This window comes from Ostrinia furnacalis, unplaced genomic scaffold (assembly GCF_004193835.3).
Source record: "Ostrinia furnacalis isolate ACB-3 unplaced genomic scaffold, ASM419383v2 OfSCF7245, whole genome shotgun sequence".
In the NCBI taxonomy this organism is placed as follows: Eukaryota; Metazoa; Arthropoda; class Insecta; order Lepidoptera; family Crambidae; genus Ostrinia; species Ostrinia furnacalis.
This window is the reverse complement of record NW_021137484.1, coordinates 37234-61810: the sequence shown is the minus strand read 5'-3', so window position 1 is coordinate 61810 and position 24577 is coordinate 37234. Positions and strand designations below refer to the sequence as shown.

The following is a 24577-nucleotide window of genomic DNA, read 5'->3' as shown; positions in this document are numbered from 1 at the left end:
ATACACATGCTTCTAGAACTACCTAAGTAGGTACATACGTAGGTAGGTTACTACGTCCTATAAGAGGAAAACTTGTATCATTTAAAATAACAATTACGATAATGAATGCGTTAGATTACCAATTTTAAATTGTAATTTTATTAACTCGTCATGTTATTTTAATTTCAGCAGTAAATAAATAAATAAATAAATATCCTTGGACATTTTACACTATGTTTCTAGTCCCAAACTAAGCAAAGCTTACTATGGGTTAGTACTCAACCCAAACCCAATGTCTAGTGACAACGGATATAAACATACTTAAATACTTTTTTTTTGTAAATACATACATAATATACATAGTAACACCCAGACCCGTCACAGAAATTAAAATTCATAATTTCAATTCTGCCCGGCCGGGAATCGAACCCAGGACCTCTCGGCATAGTAGGTAGTCCGTTTCCGAACCAGTACACCAAACGGCCGACAAACACACGACGACAGTAGGTGAAACTAACTTGCAATAACCTTCCAGAATAGTTTGGTTGTCTTTTCCTTCTTCCACCACACACGATGACATGACATCCTGAAACTACGAACCATTTCCTAAATAATAGAACAAAAAGTTATCGTAGGTACTTACGAGTAGTACCAGGTGGCTTTATTAGTTTTAGAATAAGGCAGAATTCCCAGTCAGTTAAGTCTAAATGGTTTAAGACCGTTTGATAAGGCTTAACGCCACACAGTAGGTACACACTACTTACCTACGTACACCACCTACACGAAGTTGTGTGATGCGATGTTGTGACCTCCCAAGTGGTCTTTAATTAAAAAAGGAAGATTAAACCATGTTACAAAGGCAATTAATAACGAAATTTATTAAGGTCTCCCAATCTGTTGTTGAAATTTGGTTTTCGCCATGCGGGCCATCGGAGGAGCAGACGAGTTATTTTTAAACTGAACACTTCCCCATTTTTACTGATAACATTTTAACTATAAATACTTACCATTAACTAAATGCCTATTCACGTGGTATAGTGTTGAACTCGGTTATCGTAGATTCGATTCCCGAGTCAGGCGCAATAACGGCACACTGAAACACTGATTTATTTTAATAGTTGCAGGAAGATCTATTTTAAAGTAAAATTGTATAGTAGGTATACAATTGCTGTAGACTGAATGAATGCTAAAACTAGGGCATTTTCAGGATTCAAATGTTTTAGCTACTGAATCGTAATTTTTTCCTTACTATTGTCAGCGCACCTTTAAATACTCGTCAGCGCACCTTTAAATACTCGTAATCATTTCACGTTAAGTTAAATTTTCTTTACTTGCCTAGGTAGCTGCTTAAGTAAACGATATGACCTCCTTACTTGAACTGATACCGTCCTGCTGAGCGCTTCATGGGGTAATCAGGAGAAAATTGTACGTTGGCGGATGTCATTCTAAGATGTATGATAACATAACATACTTACCCTTAAACAGGGTGTTCTTTATACGTCGTCAAACAAAAAGCGTTGACTCTACTCTACCCCTCAAATGAAACTACTTTTACCAAATAAAAAAAAACTAAAACCCTATACTTAAGTAGATGACCGATTACTGATGATAATAATTTGTATGGAAAGGTTTTTTTTTTATATTTAAACTGCGGTCTCTTGATAAAGTTGCATTTGAATAGTAGAAACAACCTTTTTTGCTTGATTAAGTACGTTATCGAGGAAATTAAGGAAAGGTACAGACGATCGACGATTTTGTTACATATTCGCATCTGAAAAGACCTTCAGTCAATTGCGGTACGGCTGTGGCTTTACTGAGAACCTTTTTAACTATTAGATATTACAACTTTTTAATTAATTAATTAAATGAAATGAACGAATTAATGAACACTTGATTTTATAAACATTAACTACCAAACCTAAAACCCAAAACTACAAACCTAAAAATATTCAAAAATAAGTTGGGAACTTAATGACTCCCAGTGAATAATTGCATCTTAATAACAATTATAATTTACTTGTGTAAATGTTAAGCAAAAAAGTTCGAAAGGTGATTGACGCAAAAATGTGCATACTTAGTTACTTGGAAAATGTAATATCAATTTTTTATCAACTATGTCACTAATTACCTACCTGCCTACCATATAAATAATACGATGTCGCAGACTACAGCTGAAAAATAATTTGCTAACGTTCAGTCAGGCATTCATGTCCTTCAACCTTATTAGGAAACATTTTACTAATTTAACCCCTGATATTTCGTAGTGGATTGATATAACGTGAAATAAGAAGGTACTGATGAATGCACTTTACCTTCAGAATTCTCTTCAATAATAAGTACTTAATCTAAAATAAGCTAATTCTTTATCAACCGAAACGCCACGAGTCCAACCACGGCTTAAGATAAACAAACTAAAAGGATATAAATAAGGTAAGAAACTAAAACGTTTATTCATTACTGGCTCAAACTTAGACTGACGTACAAATTAGAACAAACTTAAACAATCGACGGTCGTCATAATGAGCCTGACAATTTTTTCCGCCATTTCTCTACTAGTCATTTGTTTTGTGGGCTACTCTCACAGTTGGGTCTTCACAGATATTGACTACGCAAAATTAAGGACAGCCTTAGCCGATGAAATTAAAAATGTTAAAAGCGAGTTATCTGATGACGACTTGAAACAGCTGAAGTTCAACTTCATATATCCAGGTACTTCTTAATTACTCTTCATTCACTATCATCTCTGCCAGTCTACAGCTAGAGGTGCCTCCGTCCCACAGGAGGGCGCATGTCCCACGGAACGTTCGCCGAAGCGCACTTTTGATTTATTTTGTAAATTAATCAGGAAAATTAATTACTTACTTAACTTGGGTGTTGTGTAGTTAGTGCTCAGTTAAATATTGATTAAGGGAAGTTCAATACAGGTTCTTTTTTTCTCGTCTTGAAAATGAATGAAATTACATTACATACCAGCCGTGGGGACAGCTAGTGGGTTACTCAATACCCATTAAAACCTGACGGTGTCCTCTATGAGTCATTAAGTTTGTCACACTCTCACAGGTACGAAGTGGTGCGGACCAGGCAACGTGGCAGATAATTACGACGACCTCGGCTCGGCTTGGCAGGCCGACAGCTGCTGCAGGGAGCACGACAACTGCCCAGACGTCCTGGCCGCTGGGGAGACCAGGATGAACCTGACCAACGACGCATTCTACACTAGGTAGGTGATCACTAGCTTTTGCCTGCAACTTTGCTTGCGCTAAAAGGTCTAATATTTAAAAGGTCTAAGGACTTCTTCATACAAACTTAGGAACTCAGTTTTCGTCGTGTTCTTACTCCCGTATTCACAAATATTACTATGAGGTCTCACAGTACGCGTGGACGCACAGGGTGACACACGAACCAATTACAGAGCTCTATTCAACGCTGTGCGTTCGATTTGCTGCTTCACTTAAGCAAGCATCGTTTGTGAATACGGGCGTTAGTCCTTTCGTTCTTGGAACGGTCGTGGTCACGTTAAGAGGTCCAAGTCAATTGTAAAGGCGGATCCACAGTTCCACGCACGACCTCCTGCCATCTTTCCCTGTTTCAGTCTTAGGGGATGGAAAATCCTAGTTGATCAGTAAGTACGAGTAGTCTTAACCATAAACTATCTGCGCGCTAATTTTCAGCCTAATTAAGTTATCAGTTCAGTAATTTCAGCTGATAAATAGTAACGACGCTTGCGATTGTTATGTAGAGATCATTACATACATATCTAAAATAGGTATAGCGTTTTAGTACCTTTACGGTTACCAGAACCACCGGCACCAATCTGATTAATGGAATTTATTGAACATTCGTCATGGTTGCGGAGATGCATTAATATTTTTTCATTTCATCTAAATATTTTTTATGCCTATTAGGCGTATAAATAGCGCGGGGATATTGTTAATGAAAGCATTTTAAATCAGTTAAGTTTTTCGAACAGTTAATTAGACAAAAATAGACCTGGGCGCATGCATATTCATATTATACTATACAGCAGAGCTGCGGTAGCGGGTTTGAATCCCGCTCTGGGGGCAAATTTTAGTCATATGCGTGTAAGCTTCTTATACTCAAAGTAGTTCGGCACAGATTACCTAATAGTTACTCTTGGGTATATGAAATGTGTAGATTGTTAGATTATTGGGTAGATGTTTAGATGCATACATAGGTATCTGTTTTCCGTTATTTAGTCGCAGCTCCTGTGTCGCAGGTAATTGATGTCATTGTTTCAACAATTTTTGACCGCTAACATTGTATATTTAAGAACACTGTGTGTTTTATTTATTTGCAGGCTCAACTGCGGGTGCGACGAGACCTTCCGCCAGTGCCTGCACAATGCCAACAGCAGCGTGGCCTTACAGATCGGCATTGTTTATTTTGACTTACTGGGCACGCAGTGCTACCGGGAAGACTACCCCATCACTGGCTGTGAGAAAACTAGCATGTAAGTAACAGTAAACAGATATTTAAACAGGACTTTCGCTTCTAACGTGCGTTACTCGCATTTGCAACGCACTACGAAGTGATACCAACGCTCTACTAACGCGCTACAGCAGCGCGACTGCATCGCGGCTTCGCCCGCGTGGCCTCACAGATCGGCGGTATTTACTTTGACTTACTGGGGACGCAGTGCTACCGGGAAGACTACCCCATCACTGGCTGCGAGAAAACTAGCAGGTAAGTAGTTAGGCTTTATAGCAAATAGCTTATGCCCGCGATTTCGCCTGCGTCGTCTCACAGATTGGCGTTGTTTACTTGTTGATTGACTTACTGGGGACGCAGTGCTAGGAAAACTAACCTGTTACTGGCTGTGAGAAAACTGGCGGATGAGTACCTTACCTCAGATGTAGAGACCTAGATAATAACCAAATGTAAAGCGTGTGGAGAACATGTAGAGTCCACGGAATTTAGGTGTGATGGATTTGACTCTTTGGATATGATGCCATGCTGGAGTCGTCGAGACGTTCTGAAAACATATTTTTTCTGACTGATGCAATGATGAGAGAGTTCAAGAATGACGTTAAGTATGGATGAACAGAATCCAATGGAATGAAATGCTAACTAAAACTAAGACGGCACCGTAAAAAGTAACTTGTATAAAATGAATAAACTTATCTCAAGCAATATTTGCCCTGAAAGGAATTAATCCGATTTAATAAAAGTAGATCCGCAGAAGAACCAAAGTGTCTGACATAGCTCGCAGAATCGATCAAATCAAGTGGCAGTAATGTGGGCAGACCTCCCACTAGGTGGACCGACGATCTGGTGAAGGTCGCGGGAGGTGCCTGGATGCGGGTGGCGCAAGACCGGTCTTTGTGGAAACCCTTGGGGGAGGCCTTTGTCCAGCAGTGGACGTATTCGGCTAAAACGAATGAACGAACGATTCGAATAGGTGCCTACTAGGTAGTTAAACTAATCTACGAGTAGGTAATCTTTACTAGTATTTCGTAGTCATTAATATGTATTTTTGAATGTCTTTCTTTGTTGGTACTAATTACCTAAGTAATTGACTTTGACCTACAATGATAAAACTAAAATCAATTGATTTTCTTCTTTTTCCATGTATTTTTAGAACAAATACGCCGGTAATTGAATTAAGTGCATACATAATTAATTAAACCTCTAAATAAATACTTCAGTAAGTGAAATAATAACTAATTAACCAAGAGCTACCACGCCACGACTTGGTATAATATTCAGGGTAAGTTAATCAAGTCGTGACAATTGAAATGGAATAATTACTCCATAAAATCATGATACTTATTATTTATTATCATCATAATATTACATACGTAAATATTTAATTACTAGCTCCTGCCCGTAGCTGCGTCCGCGTCAATTTTGACTTGACATAGGATGTCCCGCGAAAGTAAACTTAAATTATGAGTTTTTATATTCATTAAGAAGACACTGCCTACATAAGAAATGATGGGTTCCTTCTTCATTACCGACATTTATCCTCCACTCCTTCAAGATTTATTTATAAAAAAACAGCGTATCTTGCTTGATGAACTGGATGTCAGGTTCAATCAATAACAAATTTCGTCAAAAATTAACCTTAACGGTTTAAGGTCAGTGAATCCGTACACACATCCTACATTTCATTGTACGAAACTTGACATACTGACGCGAGTAGGTATTATACTTAGACCGCGAGCGCAAGTTCACACCGGGCGATGCCCGAATGACTAGTGTAACCGTTCAAATCAATAAATTGTTACGCGTGAAGACGTAACAATAAACAGACCGAGCTACTTAAAATAAAATCATAGTGCAATGCAATGAAGCATAATACACGCGACACTTATTTTTGCTTCAATTCAGTTTACCAGAGGATTAAAGACTCAGCCGTAGCGTTTCACAGTATAGCGATTTTTCCGACTATTTTCCAGCGAGACGGCATCGAGTCGTTTACTTTGAGAGCATGAGCATGAGCACGCGTTGCGTATTTCTTAAACTGCTAAGTACCTAAACAAAAATGTAGAGTTTCGCTTGTTTCCTTTTTTATATGCTTAGAAATAATCGTTTTATTTTAGAGCATTCCTTGCACGTCGACGCCTCTGTAGAGTCAAAACTTATAAACTTACCTGTACCTGCTAATTCTCTGGTGCCAGTGATTATTCACAAATCCTACAGGTGATTAATCCTTACAGCTTGCATGTGGTCCCCATGATTTATACAAATATTTAACACCTGCTAAGTCGGTCTATTCCATTTTGATCACCTGGATTTCATTGCCCATGGATAAGATCACCTAGGTCATCAAAGTGGACTTCTTATCCATGGGTGATCAAATGACACCAACCAAAGTGTCGCTTGGAGTCCACTTTGATCACCTGGGTGATCAAATCCAGGTGATCAAAGTGGAATATACCGCTAAGTCATCTGCTTTTCGTTTTGATATAGTCTTTGTATGTCCTCCTGAATAATTTTGTCGCAGATTCTCAAGGTTTTCCTTCCTGACAAAGTGTAGATTCTGGCTATACCTTTTAGGTTGCAGCGATAGTTGTAATTATGCAAGAGTTATTTAATAACGTAGCTATTGTTACTTCTTTCAGATGGTTACACAAGAAATGTTTGCAGTACACTTATGACACTGAAGGCGAAAAGAGATATCAGTGGTTCGATGTCCCTAATTATTAATGTTTTTTATTAAATTAATTTGGTATCCTAGTCACATCAAAGTAAAATTTTATAAGAATATTTTTATAAGAACTTTTCTGTTCGGTCTTTGGTATAGCACTGAACTGGCTGAATTCTAATAAATTACCATGTAATTTAGTTTCTGTAATCAAAAATGATCATTACTTTGTAAAGCACATATTTTACAGAAGTTCAGGGTACAGTTTGGCTTACTTAAATAATGTATTGGTGCATAAAAATACAATAAATAAAGAAGCGGCATTTGTATTATTTATTTTGTTCTCAGCATATTTCATTGGTACATTGGTAGAGATTTATTCATTATAGTGTTGCCATAATTCATCATTAAGTATATAAGTAATATACAACTCTTTATATTAAATTATGCACACATGAATGCACGATTAATATACATATTTTATATTATCTCGTATAAATAACCATACACGTAGTTATACATGTCGTGATAAAAGATATGGATACAGATATATAACAATGTATAAACAAGTGAACAACTTCGAACGGTGTTAGAAATAACGCTAGAATATTAATTAATGATAGAAAAACTTCAAATACAGGTTATATAGGTAGATATGTAGCACAGTGCTTAGCTAAAATATTTCACCCCAGGCGCACGCATGATTATGTACAACCAATTTAAATATACATACATAGTTATACATTATTGTGGACTAAACAGTGGGGTTATATACGTTATACACGATGGCTATCTAGGAATCGCAAGCTAAATCTGGATTTTATATGTGAAAAGGTTTAAATACACGAGAACGAGAATGTATTGGATAAATACGAAGCGATATAAAGGACTTAATAGAGAATCCCTTGTACAAAGTGAGCAATCTCGAAATAGCCTACAATCCAAGCGACTTACCGTTCAATATGTACAACAACAACTTTAGAACATTTATAAATTATTTAAATTCCAACGTCGCTTTGTAGGACTTCCCTTGTAGGTACCTACATTACGTAAGTTTCGTTTGCGCTCATGAAAAAATTTAACACTCCATAAATACTTATATTTTTGTTAAGATTATATTTTCTAAATGTAACGAAACTTGATTGCAAGCAGTCTTTTGTCGGTTGTCAACAATAGTTATAATATTATGGACTCGTTATACCATAATGAATAAGTATCTAACTGCATAAATATTTAAAACAACGAACAATGCATTTATTTGCTATTACTCGAAACGCATTTCTAAGTATGAAAAACATTTCATGAGAGACCACTTCAATATACTTAACATAGTTTTTAATTTTAAACAACGTAACCATAATTGTTATTCTTGATTAGTTTAAACATATGAAGGTAAAGTCTTCACCTGCAATAATTATTGATTCAAAAATTTACGTAAGAAGTCCAAGGTACCTACCTATCCATTTAGATTTCACACCGTAATATTTGTTTAAAGAAATCTCTTTAATTATATAAATCATTACAAAACGAACGTCGATGAAGTTTCAATAGGTAGATATTATATTAAGTTGATGTCTGAATCTGGGATTGTATGTTATGTATTCCTAAGTGATAAATGACGCAGAAATGTATATTATTAGAATGATAAAGATGGTATCACGTCTACTATCACAGAATATTATTATGTCGAGATTAAGGGATCAGGCGAATAAATTGAATGCACTTATTTTATGTTCTTAAGTTATTAACGAAGAATCGGATTTTTGTTTTTGGGTTTGCCTTAGTCTCCGGATACTGCCAAATCACTATAGGCACCTACTTTTATTAATTTCAAGATATTTATTACCAGTATTCAAATGTGAATTATAAGATATAACCCAACTTAAATATAAGATTTATATGGCTTTGAAGATTATATAAGATATTAAGGTAGGATCAACTTTTAACATTAACTCCCGTTTTTATTTAGCTATATGGATGACATTATTATTGCCAAAGTTTATACTGCATGATTACATTATTGTACATTTTACGTTTCATTATTCACATCATTGTCATTATATTGCACAGGGCTTCGTCATGGTCACTGAGAAAAACGATATTATTGAAAATTTGGTCACTCAGTAGGACGGTTAAAATGGGACAAAGTGTCGGCAATAATTGAACTGAAAAAATGATAATTAATATTTGGAAGAGGATATTATTATAATTTTATAACATTATTATACTGTAAATTTGTATTGTAAAAGTTATTCCATAAAACAAGGTTAGTAAAATTTGATACTTCAAGGTTTTGTATTAAATATTTAAAGGTAACTCACAGCTAGCGATCGAAAACGTAACGTAGTAAATCACAACAACTCTATACCACAAGGATTGTGAAATAGTAACTAGATTATAACTTTATATATTTTCATACCTATACATACTGAATAATGCAGTTCCAATGCAATTATGTGTTAAACAATTCACTCGTATTCTAACCTAACAGATGGGCAAAAGTCCGAAGATAGAAAACATTAGATACACGACTAATTTCATGTGTTTATACTCCAACCGTGGGTACTATCGAGACAGCACTAATACTTGAATATTTCACTAGACTGTGCGTTTATTGAATTATTATTTACAACATTTCCTAAAGTAAGTACTTCGGTACTGGTAGATCAGCCGGCCTAAGTAGAAAAGTTTGAACATCGCCACCGACTTCACGCCGAGGGCAGGTCAGTCGCAGCAGAGCCCTACTGGGCGGGGGCGCTCGGTTCAGCCCCGCGAGGGGACGGCGGAGGGGGCGCGGAGCCCGCCCCGCCGGCATTATTTGCCGCCGAGGCCGAACTTCATGAAAATGAGCTCCTTGCCTTTGCTGAGGATGTCGCCGCCCGGGGCGGTCATCTCGGAGAACTTCTGCATGAGGTTGGGCTGGGAAGTGGGGGGCTGCGCGGGCTGGAGGGGCTGCGCAGTGGGCGCGGGGACGACGGCGGGCCCGGGCCGGCGGGCCGGGGAGACGGTGACGGCGGCGGTGCCGGCCACGCTGGCGGTGACGCCGGTGGTGGCCAGCGGCGTGCCGGCGGCCGTGCCCGGCGACTGCACCGTGGGCGTGCCCGCGTTACCAGCGCTCGTGCGCGCGATCGTGCTCGCCGGCTGCGCGCTCGCCACGCCTCTCGCCCTCGCCTGTCGATCAACTCGTTTTATCACCTGCCTCACTAATACTGCCCTCTTGAAACAATCGTCAAACGAGAGATGATCTTGCAATTAATACAAATAGCTGCCTAAGATGTTACAAATATGAACTAATCTTCCTGAAAGATTCTGAAACCTGAACAGAGCTTATAAGCAGTTTGTTCTTTTGAACACGATTAACACTCTTTCTGTTTTTTATAGCCGTCTGTAAAACCATAATCATGTCTCATGTTTCAATAATTGTTTCATGAGGGCAGTAAGAATCATAATAATGATAAATAGATGCATAAAAATGAGCAATCATTTCTATAGGTTATTTTAAACTTGAAATAAGATCTATGTTGTGAGAAGCATTTATGAAATGAGGTAAAATAGCAGATGATGATATTTATTTAAAACTAGCTGACCCGGCGAACTTCGTACCGCCTTAGCGTAGAGATTTTCTTAATATTTTTTTCCGTAAGAACCATCCTTGGACTTCCACAAACATTTAAAAAAAAGAATTATCGAAATCGGTTCAGCCGTTCACACGTGATGCCGTGACAACGCGAAACGGGTTTCATTTTTATATATATAGATATTTTTTTCAGGAAGGTTTTACAAGGAAAATTTTGAAAATTGTATTAAATTATATCAGGTAGGAAGAGAAATACGTTCAAGTTAAACGAGGGGCCTTACATTAAGGAAACTGGTTAATCATTTAACTGGTAGATACACAATCGTAAAGAGAGAATCTCAATTATTATCTTTACATGCGGTTACACATTCTAACACTTTATAATAAATCCATAAAAATACTTTAAAATGTGCAATATAAAATCATGCATTGCCATACATCAAAGCAGGTGAAAGGTAATTAAAAATATTTTACAAAATTTAAAACACGAACCGGTACTCATCTGAAATGAAATCAAGATTTTCTCACGAGAGTCTTAGTGCGAAGATCTCGAGGAAAACCATAGGATTTATCGTGTTGTAGGAATTTGTACATCTTCAGTATTCAGTACATTCATCATGCTTTAACTACAACATAAAGCATTCAAAGAATACTATTCGATTACTCAACGAGTTATATCTTTAACTGTAACTTTAACTGATTCGGAGCTCGATACAGTAATCGTCTAGTAACGGACCACATTCACAGGCCTCAGACATGTATCCTTAATGGTGAATGGGTTATGGTATCTGATGTGAGTGAAGTATACGCCAGTGTAGGTTATGTTCTAGTCTCTGTATGATCAGGTCCAGTATATGGCATGGCAGCTAATGATGTGTACGAGGGTAACCATGATCTCAATGAGTTATCACCGAACAATCTAATGGACCAAGTGAACGCAGAGAGCGAAAACTATAAACGCCCCGTCTGTACACTGAGCGTAATGAAACCGATGGAACGCAAGGTAAGTATAGATAAAATAAATGAAGAAAAGAAAACAGTGAAATAATAAAATCTAGAGTTATGAAGTGAAAGTCAAACAAAAAATAAACGACTAGTATTGTTGCATAGTATACTTGAAACTGTATTGTTGTGGGTCGATTAAAAACGGTATTTTTACCTGAGAATTCGCCTGTTCTGGATTACTGGCGCATGTGTTGTGGTCTAACTGAGAAGGGGGAAGAGGGCAGGCATCTAGCAAACAGACAATACACACAACATATATAGTGACCACAGACAACCACTTGAATCTTGGATCACACCTCACGCGCACCGTGAGCTCTGTGCAAGTCTATGTTGCGTGTATTTAGACAGCCTACCCACTGACGTGGGTCGTGGAACTACTTCCGTGAAGGGTGAACGTGACGAACCAAAAATAAAATAGGATAGAGAGTTGGATAGATGTGAAAATAAAACAAGGACTTAAAGTAACGCGTTGGATAGGTCCCGAAAGTGGCTTAACGAAGATGCTGGGTTATTGAGTGTAAATTGACTGTTCTTAACATCATAATTCGGTTTGGGCTTATTTTTCGACCACGTGACGTTAACGATGTTTGTGACTGTGTAATCCAAGATAGTGTTAATTAGCAAAGTGTACACCAAGAGTCTTTGTGCTCCGTAGATTGCAACCGGACTCGCATTTTACAATTCCGTTTTACTTTCTCAGTTTCTAACGGATTTATCCCAAACTATGTTACACGAATTCACCTTTGACTCTTGAGTTATAAATCTATACACAGTGATTGTCTTTTATTCCAGGTGAATTTGTGAACTGGCCTCACAACAAGGAATAGCAACAAAAGGTTGAGTCAATTCAGAGCCATTGATGACGCTATAGGAGAAAAAGAGGATAGTCTCTCAAATACTGAAGTTACTGACGTTATAGCAAAACGGAACGTGAAACGTCGAACTCGCTGAACGAGTCCAATCGCAATCGCAAGACCGTGTACAGGAAAGATGATAGAGGGTACCAGAGCGAAATAGCTAGCGTCTCTCAGTACTCACATAGCAAGTCCAAGGTGCAAACATGAAACACTCAAAGCTCTCGGTGAACGCAACACAACGAGTCACCGCACTTACCTAACGATGGGCGACCGGGCGTTTCTTTAATGAATTTTGTCTAATCATGTATGTACAAAGTTTATGTTGCGTGTATTAGTCTTATGTCCCAATCGCGAATGGTGTAGCGTGGTGATGGTAATGAATAATGCGAAGTTGTTTTGCTCAAATGCATAGTTTTAAGGCGTTCTTCAATTTAGATACGATTGAGAAGACGGCCCGGCCGCCCATTCCAAGTCTACTCTCGAAAGTTAAATTTAGACCGAAATAAGGAGCATTAAGAGAATTGATGTAATTTTACAATAGAAAACCCAAATATTTAAGGAAAAGTGGACATGATATTGCAAAATGTAAAGACAAGTGTGGGACTAGCCCAAACCAAGAAGGTGCACATAGAAATTGGTATTTCGAAAATAAATTCAATGTGTCGAGAGTAGACTTTATTTCGTTATTATTATTTCTTTACGTCTAACAGGGAAAGTAACTATGACAGCGAATATCGAAAAGCCAGCTGCGGCTCTAAGTTGGGCGGTTACGCACCTGTTTTGCGGTGGTGGTTACGGGGCGCGGGGGCGACGTTGTCCCGCGGCGGCGGCGGGGGCCCGCGCGCGCCGGGCCCCGGGGCCACGCCGCGCCCGCGCCCTGCGCCCGGCCCTGCGCTGCCGGGCCCTACACCGCCCGCGCCCCGCCCTCCCATGCTTGCGCCTGCGTAAGTAAAAACATTTTTCAGCCAACAGAATATAATATTGACAATGGTAATGAAGCTCAAACTGTAGTTCGGTGTGCTGTCGCAGTATATTCATTGAATTTTCATAAAGTTTTTACACATTATTTATATCAAACTAGCTGACCCGGCGAACTTTGTTCCGCCTTAATGGCAATAAATAACGGGATAAAAAGTATCCTATGTCCTTCTCCTGGCTCTAAACTACCTCCCTGACAATTTTCAGCTAAATCGGTTCAGCCGTTCTTGAGTTATAAGCGAAGTAACTAACACGACTTTCTTTTATATATATAGAATATATATAGAATATAAACTAAAGTGACAAAAATGAAAAAAGTTCTTTAACGCAAGATTCCTATTCAGCATTCTTGCCTGAGAATCAAGCACCCTCTACCTACAATAAAGAAATTGTAATAGAATCTATACTTCAAATATTTAATAGCTAAAGTGGTTCATACCTTGGCCAGCCTGCCCCGGCGCGTACTGGTCGTTCGCCTCAGTGAGAAAGTTGCTCGGCACGAGCCCCCTCACGCCATCAATCTCCGCCATGAAGAACCCGTCGTCGTCCATCTCTCCATACACGTGGATGATCTGCCCCGTCTGGAAGCTCAGCTCCGCCTGCAACACGTGCCGTCTCTGTTTTAGGGTTAAACAATTGTCAGCTCAAGTCGTTGGAGGACGCCCCAAAGTCTGTAAAGAGTCCCGTCCTACTCCAAGGCTCTACTTTGCTGAACAATTTCGATATACGTCGCTCTACTTCTTGAAGGTGGTCAGAGATATCGAAGTTATTCCGCCGAGTAGACCAGTGGGACCTATCGATTGAAAGCGAGAACAGTAACTCTTAAAAATATCAAAAGAAAAAAGAAGTGAATGTTGTGAAGAGACATGGAGAGTAAATTTTGTATCAAGCTAATAAGATGGTGAGAAGTTAAAATCCAAGGTGTAAGGGAAGATAAAGGAAGTGAATAGTGTGAGAATTTGTGGATAGATTGAGGATTTGGACTTACATCAGCGTCCACGTTGGGGCTCAGTTCCTGTGGGTCGTAGTCGTAGAGCGCCACCATCCTGCGGACGGGCTGGTTCTGGTAGGCGTCGGTCCAGCGGTCGCGGGGCTTGGCCGCGGCCTGGCCCGCCATCTCCTGCTCCGAAACCTCCACCACCATGTTGTGAGGCACGTAGCCGCGCCGCCCGCGGCATTCGCCCCAGTAGAAGCCGTCCGCGTCTTTGTCGCCCCACACCTAAATAAATGAAGATACTTTTAGTACCTACGTACAAATATAACTCAAAGGTGACTGACTGACTGACATAGTGATCTATCAACGCACAGCCCGAACCACTGGACGGATCGGGCTGAAATTTGGTATGCAGGTAGATGTTATGACGTAGGCATCCGCTAAGAAAGGATTTTACGAAACTCCACCCCTAAGGGGGGAAAACGGGATCCACGCGTACGAAGTCGCGGGCGGCCGCTAGTGTTTTATATAATGTTCGTTCGTTTCAGCCAAATGACGTCCACTGCTGGACAAAGGCCTCCCCCAAGGTTTTCCACAATGAACGGTCCTGCGCTTTATATAATGTAACTGACTTATAATAATATTTACAGTATTTTGGAAGAAAATATCTAAAAAAATCTTTATTAATTGGCATTATGAGACAATATAACAACTCACCTTTGTATCCTTGATCCCATGTAATGAAAGCTAAACCATCAATATTACCCGTTAGAGGTATATTTTACTCACCTTGATAGTGTCTCCTTCACTAAACGGCAGTTCTTCGTCACAGCTCTCGGGATTGGGACTCATTGTGGCTGGGTCGTAGTCAAAGAGCGCAATGAAGTAGCGACTCCTCTTGGACTGGGGGTGGCCTTGCTGCGGGTGGCGCTGACCCGGCTGCGGGCCCCGGGGCCCTGGGGGTGGGCCGCCCCGGGGCCCGTATTGGAGGTTACTCTGCTGCGCCTGCTGCTATAATAAATTACATTTATTTTATAGGTGCCCGTCTTTGAATGGAATGAAAAATACCTGAAGATGAAAAAAGAGATACCTGATGAGGGTTAGGAGGTCGCCCCCTTTCGTGGTGGTTCCGTGGTGGCGGGTTCTGGAACTGCTGCGGCTGGCCGGGGTACGGCGGCTGCTGGCTACTTGGGAACGGGCCGCCCGGTGGATAGGGCGGTTGCTGCGTGCCATGGTAAGCTGGTGTACTCGGGTACGGCGGACCCAATGGCTGCTGCGACGCTTGCGCTGGTTGGGACGGTTGCTGCTGACGTCCGTACGAACCAACACATTAATAAGGTTAGATTTTCCATAACAAAGCCAACAGCAATCTCTAAGCTCATAGCCATCAATTCCTCCATTGGCGTTGCGACAAGCAATAAAAATATTACCTTCTCCTCTGATGTAATAAAACAACACATTCTGTTGTAGCTCTAGACAACCCCCATGCACAACGAAAGCTAGCGTGCAGCGCTTAAACTTGAAACCACATCATTCATAGCAGAGATCAGAACAGTCGGTTCCAAAAGTGCTTGTCAATTACATAGAAACAAAATAATAGATCAAACTGTTTGGGAACCTCTCCAGTTAATCGATAAAATCTTAGTTCAGTATCAGGCTTACACGTTAACATAGAGACACTGAGTTCAGTAGGTGTGTGAGGGGTGTTGAGTGTCGCGTCGAAGCCAAGACAGCATGCAGGAACAATACAAACACGCGCTGAACATGCTCGAGTGATATGATTTTGTTTCGAGTGCTTTTGTAGGGGCCTACCGTTCTGGGTTGCCTAACCTTTGGTTCTGAAGGGTTACGTGAGAACTCGTGCTAATCGTGTCATAACCTGGACGTGTCTGGGGCGCGTGACCTGTGTCGAGTGTGTGGCATCGAACATCGAGGAGGTACAATAAGTGAAGATGACAACACAGAACACCGAGAAGTGGAAACTCGTGATTGGGAGAGAGTCCGCACAAAGTTGAGAGAAAGAGAGCATAGTGAATAGTGCTAGCACATGGAGAGCACATCGATGACAGCTAGGAGTTATCGCAGACCTGCGGGCGGCGGCGCGTCGCCTCCTCGTCCTCGCTACCCAGCTCCGTCGCGCCCTCTTTAGTGATTTCGATGGCCGGTATTCCCGATTGCTACCACACGGTCATTCAATATTTTAGCATACAACAAATTGTTTTCAAACAAGACAAAAACAAGGTGAAAGTATGGGCGTGCAGACGGAATGGTCGATGCAGATGTCAAGAATGGTGCCGAACTAAATTCGTCGCTTGTTGATGACGTGATCAGCTTGCCTCTTGATTTCAATGATACCTTTATTGCAAGGGTACAAGCGTTGTATTATCAATATAGTTGTAGGAAGCAGACGAGTAAGCTGTAGAGAGTGTAGTAACACAATAGTCATCAAAGTTAGAGGTTCAAGAAGTGGCCTCGTAGACTGTTACCAAGCAGAGCAAGTAAAGCCGTATTGAATGAAAGCAGAAGTGGAAACATTGAAGTTCACTGCCGTGGGAGCATTTGGCTATACTTTTTGTGAATTGTTTTACTCCATTGCATTGCGACTTCTCGGGATTATCATGATGATTTTCGTGTAAACTGATTCTGATGGTATGCAAGTTGATGCAAATCATTTGATGTAAGTATGAGTAATGAGAAAATTGTCTTAAGTCCGAGTTATTTGACTATAGCCTATGCTAATTCATAGATGATGCTATGTGATAGAAGACTTCTAACAATTCTAAAGTCTGATTAATTGTAACTCATCAATATATCGTTAGTCGACTATCGCTATACGGCTCTATTTGATTATAAGTAGATACAAGGCTTACATTTTTCAATAAACATAGTGTTCATCGATATTCCAAGTATTCTTTAGTGGAAATAAAAATATGCATGAGTCAGCTAAAATATAACTTTGTCTACAATAACTGTTCTCGTCTACTTTCATAATTATATGTATAAAAGCATACTCAAAGTAAAGTTGTTTTCATATGCTGATTATACGTCTACATTAGTATTTATATAGAATACGGGCACACTGTGTAAGTAATAAATAAAAATTATAAAAAACATTATATAACTAATAACACAAACAAAAATACACTCTCAAAATAAAACAAAACATGAAACGCTAAACAAAACTGGTGTGTATATAGAACTCCAGAAAGAAATAAAAATTATTTGATAAGACGTGTTAAAATTCCTTACCGAAGGGGTTATTTTGTCGAATATACTCTTTAGGAGGCCTGTGCCGAATCCGCTCGTGGGCTATGGAAAGGTGTATAACAGTTATGTGAGAGAGCGAGGTTAGGTTAGACTAAGTGGATGATAAACTCATGAGCTCCATGAAGGTATTGTCTGTGTCACAAATTACAAGCTCTTTATTTGTTCTAGGTAGTATATCTGTAAGGTGTCGTGCGTTGTTTTGGGTATCGGCCAATAGCACTAGAGACTACATCTAGTTGCAAGCAGTATGCATTTAATTTTGAACGATCGAGCCGAGTGCATAGCTATAGTCGATGGCGCGGGTGGTCGTGTCGTGAACCGCTCGGCAGAGAACTACTGGACATTAGAAGATGCCAGCGACAGAACCACAGAAGATAGTATAAAGAGTGCAGTTTGCAACACCGATAACACGAGACAAACGGGCTGGGTTACATTCAAATCAAATTAATTATTAACAATACTAAGTAACGGTAAAAGAAAACAATGAAGATAAATAGATGAGTTAAGAAATACCAAACTGTTTGTCTCGCTAGAAAAGAGCATTATGACATTGAACGTTAATGATAGTAGCTAAGAAGACACAGACGAAGAATCATCAGAGATAAAAATAAAATATGAAGCTCATAATAAAATACTTAATCAACGATTCAAAGAAATATATACTGGCGAAATGAAATTTGAAGTAACACACGAAATATACAACATTGATTTGCAAACCAAATATATGTAGGTATAGACAAAGTGCTGTGCCGACCAACATTGAAAATTATTTCATTTTAAAATTATTTATTAAACCAATTCAGTCAGCAAATAGTTGATAATTAAAATGGGAATTTAATTATGGATAATACTCATGTTCATAAAATTATGAGATTAGATGACTGACATCAAACTATTTGGTTAATTTGATTGATATTAACTCTCATGGCAAAATCTTAAGATGAATTTAGAATTAATATCAATCAACATCACACAATTACACAAATTGAACATAAAAAATGAAAGATAAAATGGAAAGAGCGGTCACCTGAGCAGCGTGTTGGTCGTGACGATTAGCAGTAGGGAAAATCTCCTTATCGGATAAATTTTCATCGTGTTCTATCACTTGCTGATGCTGTTGGTACGGTTGGGGCCTTTGCTGCGGGCCACGGAAAACACCTGGTCCAACTTGATTGGGCCCAGGCCCAGGGCCGCGGGGCATCCTCGAAGCTACCCCTCGGAGCACCGCAGGAGGGATAGGCGTCGGAGCACTGTCACTGGACTGACTGTCCCGGGATTTTGTACGAACCTGGAAACAATTTTGTGTTACATCAACAGAACAAGTACTGTTTGTGTCCTCGCCCCTTTTTACTGGCAATAAATTAAGATGTTGTAAACAAGAGTCGGGCAAAAGTTGATTGTGTATCGCAAACGTAGCATTCTACAGCCAAATGAAGCTCCATACAGCCATACTTACTGTGACACATTTAGGATTGAGGCCGATCAGTTTCCCGATATCGATGAGCGCGTGGTCCCCGGTGGGGGAGTCGACGTCGGTCACCTTCTTGCCGTCCGCGTACACTGCGTATCCAGTGACGGGTCCAGAGGCCGGCGGGCGGAGCACCGGTTGCCAGGTGACGAGCAGAGTGCCGTCCTGGGGCCCCGCTTCCACCTGCGACACCGCACCAATCACCACCAATAATCCAGCCGAACGTTCAACACGCTAGCCAATTGGGTATTTGAAAACATTTTCAATTTCGTAACCAGCTTCAGTATACTAAAAGCCACAGGGAGGAACTGACGTCACACGACACAGGGTTCGCTAAACTAACCAAGGTAAGAGCTGGGATTGGTCAACAGAATTTTTATCCTGGAGCTGGATTTATGGTTATGATTGACGCGACTTCCTCGAAATTGTCGGAGGTGCTGTGTGCGTCGAGGTTGTGATATCATTTAAAGGAACGGGTGTATCAGTAGTGAGTATTAAGTATAGGTATGTACGGGTTGATAGTCACACACTTGGTAAAGCGTTAGAAAGCTATCGTCAAGTGCGTGTGCTAATATGCTGACACCACATAAAATTCTTGATAAAGCAGTTCCTAAAACTTGTAAGGGTATCCAGTTTTACATTGTGATTACTGTCAAGTATAGTTATTGGATATCAGTGGGCGGGGAAATGTAAGTGTAATGTTAAAGTTTGGATTGATAAGCATGCGTTGTTCCATCATGCTATTTTTGAGACGGCTTCCCGTGAGACGTACCATGATTTCGTTCGGTGGATCGGGAAGGCCTTTGGGCAGGGTTCTAAAGTCCGTGTAAGCGCCTGGAGCTTCTTCTATAGTTATTCCAGAAGGCGGGCCGGCTCTCAAATGTTTTGCTCGGACTGTTACTCTGTACTGCGTGCTAGGTGACAGCCCCGTGATAGTATGGCGGTACACACCTGGCTTCACAGTACGAACCTAAAATGTGTCATAATAAGTAAATATCATGAATCACCAAATCAGTAACTAGTAGCTTTGCATGCCTATATAGAATATTGCTTACTTCAACGTTGTTGACACAGACGACATGCTGATGGTTCGAGTTGGCGGGCAACCAAGAAATGACAGCTTGAGAACAAGTGACTCCACTGGCCCTCACGCACGTAGGCCCCATGTTCGCGGTGTCTCGGCCAATGACCATGGTGCAAGCGGCGTCGCGAGACGTACGGCGGGAAGCGGTCACTGAGCGCACGCTGATGCGGTGTGGCTTCAAAAATAACATCTAAAGTTAGCTAACACTGCTTCTCACTCACGTAACAATGTTGTATATCAATCAATATACAATGGTACAGAAGTAATACAACTAAAAGCGAACTGTGATATCGAACTAAAATAATCAGTGCTCTTCGAGAATGATAGGTAAATGATAACTAAGGCGACACAGACATATGAGGAACTAACATTAAAAATAACACTAAAAGGAACTCACTCTGTTGGAGTCGACTCCTTCGACCAGAGCGCGGGTGCGCTCGGTAGCCTTGACGGTCGTTTTGAGGACTCCGTCGACGTAGACGTGGTAGCTCTCGATGTTAGCCTGCTGGACGCCCTCGGGCGCCGTCCAGCCGATGAGCACGGACTTGTTCAACTGCCGCTCCAGGGTCAGCTGCCGCGGCGCAGGCACTAGCGACGAGAAAAACAGCTCGGCTGTTCAGGTCCGAGGGTAGATCGCATAGGAGTGCAGCCAGGCAGGCGAAGTGCGAGTGATATGCGAAGAAGCGTGCAGCGAAGTCCAGCGGTAACGGGACGGGGACATAGGAAGGAAAGGTTCCGCTATAAAACTATTGCTACATTTCCATATGATAAATGCATGGTCAAAATGTGACGTGTAAAATTTTCAAGTTTTACTTCAAATTTTAAAATCGTGATTCTCAAGCATCATGTAGAGGTGTATTGATGCGCCTGCGTAAGCATGCAGAAGTTTGAGTTCAAAAGAGTAAATGTTGTGGTGGTGTGATTGTTAAAAAGTAAACTATATTAAATTGTATAAAATCTAATCAATCTTTAATTATATCAGTAAGCTGCTAATTTAGTAAAACAGTCTAGGACTTTACGTTACTAATTGCTAATTGTTCAACACTAAGTTGAGTCTAGTTTTCAAAAGTTTTTATGATATCCAATGGTAAAAATTTTACTATAATTCGAGCCCTACGATTTGATCAAAGGATACTTACCATTGTCGTCGTCTTCGGGCCCTTCGCTGATGTCTGCCACTTCGCTCAGGCGTGCCACGTCACGGCTGAGGGAGAGGTCACTGACCGCGGTCGTGGCAGACTCATCGACGTCCCTCAGAGTGGTCACCACCGCCTGCGAACAAGTCTGTCGTTACCATTTACATAACAAAGAAATAACTTAAAGTTTTTATGATATTAGAAAAGTTTGGCATCAGTTGCGCAGCTCAGAAATGAGATTTCTACAAAATGGTATGAAATGTCAGAAGACAAAGATAAAAATTTCCATCTAGTGAATATAATAAGACAAAGTATACAGACCTGATGAAATTCTAAAAGATCATCTCCGACTAATCTTTGTACGAAATTAGCTGGTACTAAGCCTCTTCTGCCATCTAACAATTCCGCATCTAGCATGGATGCATTAGGATCTGGTGGACCCCAGACTAGCAAATAATCACCGGCACATATCGATAGTTCACCTTCTGCACTTTCGATCCTGGAAACACGATTGCTGTCAAAGATTCATAATCTATAGAATGGAAAAAATAAGTAACACAATCAAAGGAACAATGATGTAATAGAACTTACTCCGGTGGATCGTATGAAAATCGGGCAATGTAAACACAGCAACGGCCCTTTCCAGGAATATCCAGCATGTCCACTTGAGGCTCATTGGTTACAGCGCCGTTCATGAAATGTGTGTTTCGGACTAAAAAAATAATACAGATTTACATATCCATAAAGCCAATTTCAATAATATTACTATAGATGTAAATATAAATAATACTAACCATCCATTTCTAATCCAGAATTGGGCATAATTCTAGACAAAGCTCGTTGGTTTCGGTCGTGGCTGAACCCTGAATCCATGCCAGCCATTCTATCAGGTCCAAATTGGCTATCTAAACCTAAACTCCATGAGGGTTGGTGCGGAGTCACGGGAGTCGCCACTCTGCCTACTCCACTCGTAGTAGTTCCATATCTACCTATACCGAGGTCGATTTCGTCTAAAGGTTTAAGTTTTATATTCATTGCATTTGTTCCTAAGCCACTTGAGAGTAGGGGGTTCGTATAAGTGCCGGTGCCATATGCGTTCGTGCCCGTCAGGCTGGTGTTCAAAGTTCCGAGTTGAGTAGCACCGGTTATGTTAGATAAAGGATTGAGAGCACCTGTTAAGCTTGACTGTATTCCACTGAGGGTACTCGTAAGGCCTCCAGATAAGCTGGTTTGTACGTTGTTCAAGCAACTGGTCAGGCCTGATCCGGGGAGCGTTCCAGTTAGTCCGGAACCGGTGAGACCACCTCCCAAATTCATGCCCGACACATTCCCTGTAATGTTCTGAAGATTGCTCTGCAGCCCGGCGAGGGTGCTTGATATTTGACTAATGTTATTAACTAGCGGCGCGGTAACTGGGTTGGTGAAGGTGACTTGGTGGGTGTTTGGAAGGTAGGAGTTAGTGGAGTAGGCTGAGACAGGGTTGGAGTATGAGGTGGGGTTGTGCGCGCTCATGGAGTAGGCGACGGAGTTGGAGCTGGGCGCCGTGAACTGGCCGGTGGCGTGGAGCGTGGACAGCGTGGGCATAGTGTTGCTCTGGCAGATGGCGGCGTGGCCCGACGTGCTCGTGTACAAGTGTGGCAGTGGCGATGGCGTCGGCGAATGGAACTCTCCCAGGGCTTGGTTCGATCCGCTTGACTGCATACCTGTCCGAAACAAAGATACTATTACAATGATCCCGGAGGATAAGAAAACCATGAATATTTATAAACCATTTTAACAATAGCATCTGTAACATCCTACCGTGTGTTGTAGACCTAGTGTGCTCCAATTCCGCCAGGATGCGGTTGTCCTGCTCAATCTTAGCCATGATGCGCTCGATCTCGGAGGCGGGCTGCGACTGCGGCGCGCCCCACCCGCCGCCGCCGGGCGCGCCGTGGCCGCCGTGCCCGCCGCGCGCGCGCAGCGCCGACGACAGCTCCAGTTGCAGCTCTTCGCAGCGCACGGTTTCTAAAGCAGCCTGGGAATTGACAAGAATGTGGTATAATTCTTTGTTACTGCTGAAATAATAGAGTCAAATAAGTACACTAGAATTACGCTTATAGTACTGTTTGACCTATTGTCTAATACTAATGGCTGCGTGTCCTGTGACTGTGACCATCTGGCGTCACGCTTGATGCCGAATAGCCTCTGTAGTCCTGCACGTTTCTTCAGATACGTTAGAATTGAGCTAAGCAAGTACGTTAGTCACCAGTTACACCGCTGACATGATTGAAGTTGCTGAAGTCTTATCAGGTTGACTTTCAACAATATTCCTTCTTTTCCAACTCCCTCACGCTCCACACGGCGGGCGCTGTGCAAAAAGAAGGTGTGCGAGTGCGTCAGAGTGTTTTCGCTATATCTCTCTGACTCTTTTCCAAACCATATTGACTCCATAGCAGCATACCTTCTTCTCCAGCTCCCTGGCGCGCGACTGCAGCTGCTCCACGTTGTGCGCGTCGAGCGGCGAGCGCTGCGCCGAGCGGAGCTGCGCCAGCGCGTCGGCGTGTGAACGCTAGGCTTTACCAACTAAATACCGGACCGTACCGGAAAACGCAGCGTGGACGTCCACCCACAAGGTGGACCGACGACCTGATAAAGGTAGCAGGAAGGCGCTGGATGCAGGCCGCTACCAACCGTGCGATGTGGAAGTCATTGGGGGAGGCCTATGTTTAGCAGTGGACGTCCTATGGCTGAAATAATGATGATGAGTGATACCTAACTAAGCCAGCTCCTAACAGTAGCATACCTTCTTCTCCAGCTCCCTGGCGCGCGACTGCAGCTGCTCCACGTTGTGCGCGTCGAGCGGCGAGCGCTGCGCCGAGCGGAGCTGCGCGAGCGCATTGGGGTGTGAACGCTCACTGTATCGTTCGACATTACTCCACCAAGGACATTTGTAGGGAGCGAATTATAACGCAAACAGAAGATCCTCGAACAGTACCTACGCGCTCTCCCAAGATTCAATTCATACGCCTTGAGGCAGGTAGAACCATAGGTTGGTGGAGGGATTGAACCAATAACAGAAGCTCCCTGGCGCGTGACTTCAGCTGCTCCACGTTGTGCGCGACGAGCGGCGAGCGCTTTGCCGAGTGGAGCTGCGCGAGCGCGTCGGCGTGTGCTCGCTCGGCGTCACCACTCTTTACTAAAT

The 24577-nt window shown here is 41.6% G+C and overlaps 2 protein-coding genes across 2 annotated transcripts in view; one reads left to right on the top strand and one right to left on the bottom strand.

Moving 5' to 3' along the window:
* The first annotated feature begins 1580 nt into the window (after window positions 1–1580).
* On the top strand, window positions 1581–7404 carry LOC114363739 (phospholipase A2-like). Its single transcript, XM_028319555.1, has 4 exons — window positions 1581–2688; window positions 3040–3199; window positions 4298–4450; window positions 7065–7404. Exons 1-4 carry the CDS (start codon window positions 2499–2501, stop codon window positions 7147–7149), a joined length of 588 nt encoding a protein of 195 aa, XP_028175356.1. The 5' UTR covers window positions 1581–2498; the 3' UTR covers window positions 7150–7404.
* Window positions 7405–7435: 31 nt separating this feature from the next.
* Window positions 7436–24577, bottom strand: part of Rbp (RIMS binding protein) — a 38246-nt gene continuing 21104 nt past the window's right edge. The window contains exons 10-30 of the mRNA XM_028319554.1: window positions 24179–24259; window positions 23837–23944; window positions 23194–23410; window positions 22188–23096; window positions 21985–22105; window positions 21715–21892; window positions 21397–21541; window positions 20655–20845; window positions 20229–20432; window positions 19946–20143; window positions 19162–19356; window positions 18733–18993; window positions 17688–17747; window positions 16526–16615; window positions 15529–15744; window positions 15228–15449; window positions 14493–14723; window positions 13944–14121; window positions 13302–13415; window positions 11824–11897; window positions 7436–10258 (exon numbers count right to left, since the gene is read on the bottom strand). Of these exons, the coding sequence (XP_028175355.1) occupies window positions 9902–10258; window positions 11824–11897; window positions 13302–13415; window positions 13944–14121; window positions 14493–14723; window positions 15228–15449; window positions 15529–15744; window positions 16526–16615; window positions 17688–17747; window positions 18733–18993; window positions 19162–19356; window positions 19946–20143; window positions 20229–20432; window positions 20655–20845; window positions 21397–21541; window positions 21715–21892; window positions 21985–22105; window positions 22188–23096; window positions 23194–23410; window positions 23837–23944; window positions 24179–24259 (4350 nt within the window). The 3' untranslated portion in view covers window positions 7436–9901. The remainder of the gene's footprint in view (window positions 10259–11823; window positions 11898–13301; window positions 13416–13943; window positions 14122–14492; window positions 14724–15227; window positions 15450–15528; window positions 15745–16525; window positions 16616–17687; window positions 17748–18732; window positions 18994–19161; window positions 19357–19945; window positions 20144–20228; window positions 20433–20654; window positions 20846–21396; window positions 21542–21714; window positions 21893–21984; window positions 22106–22187; window positions 23097–23193; window positions 23411–23836; window positions 23945–24178; window positions 24260–24577) is intronic.

Bases quoted from the DNA above. Each gene is read 5' to 3' on its own strand.
- LOC114363739 (XM_028319555.1), top strand. From the start codon at position 2,499: ATGAGCCTGACAATTTTTTCCGCCATTTCTCTACTAGTCATTTGTTTT. The intron at 3,200-4,297 runs GTAGGTGATCAC...ATTTATTTGCAG, and splicing joins AACGACGCATTCTACACTAG to GCTCAACTGCGGGTGCGACG. The intron at 4,451-7,064 runs GTAAGTAACAGT...TACTTCTTTCAG, and splicing joins GGCTGTGAGAAAACTAGCAT to ATGGTTACACAAGAAATGTT.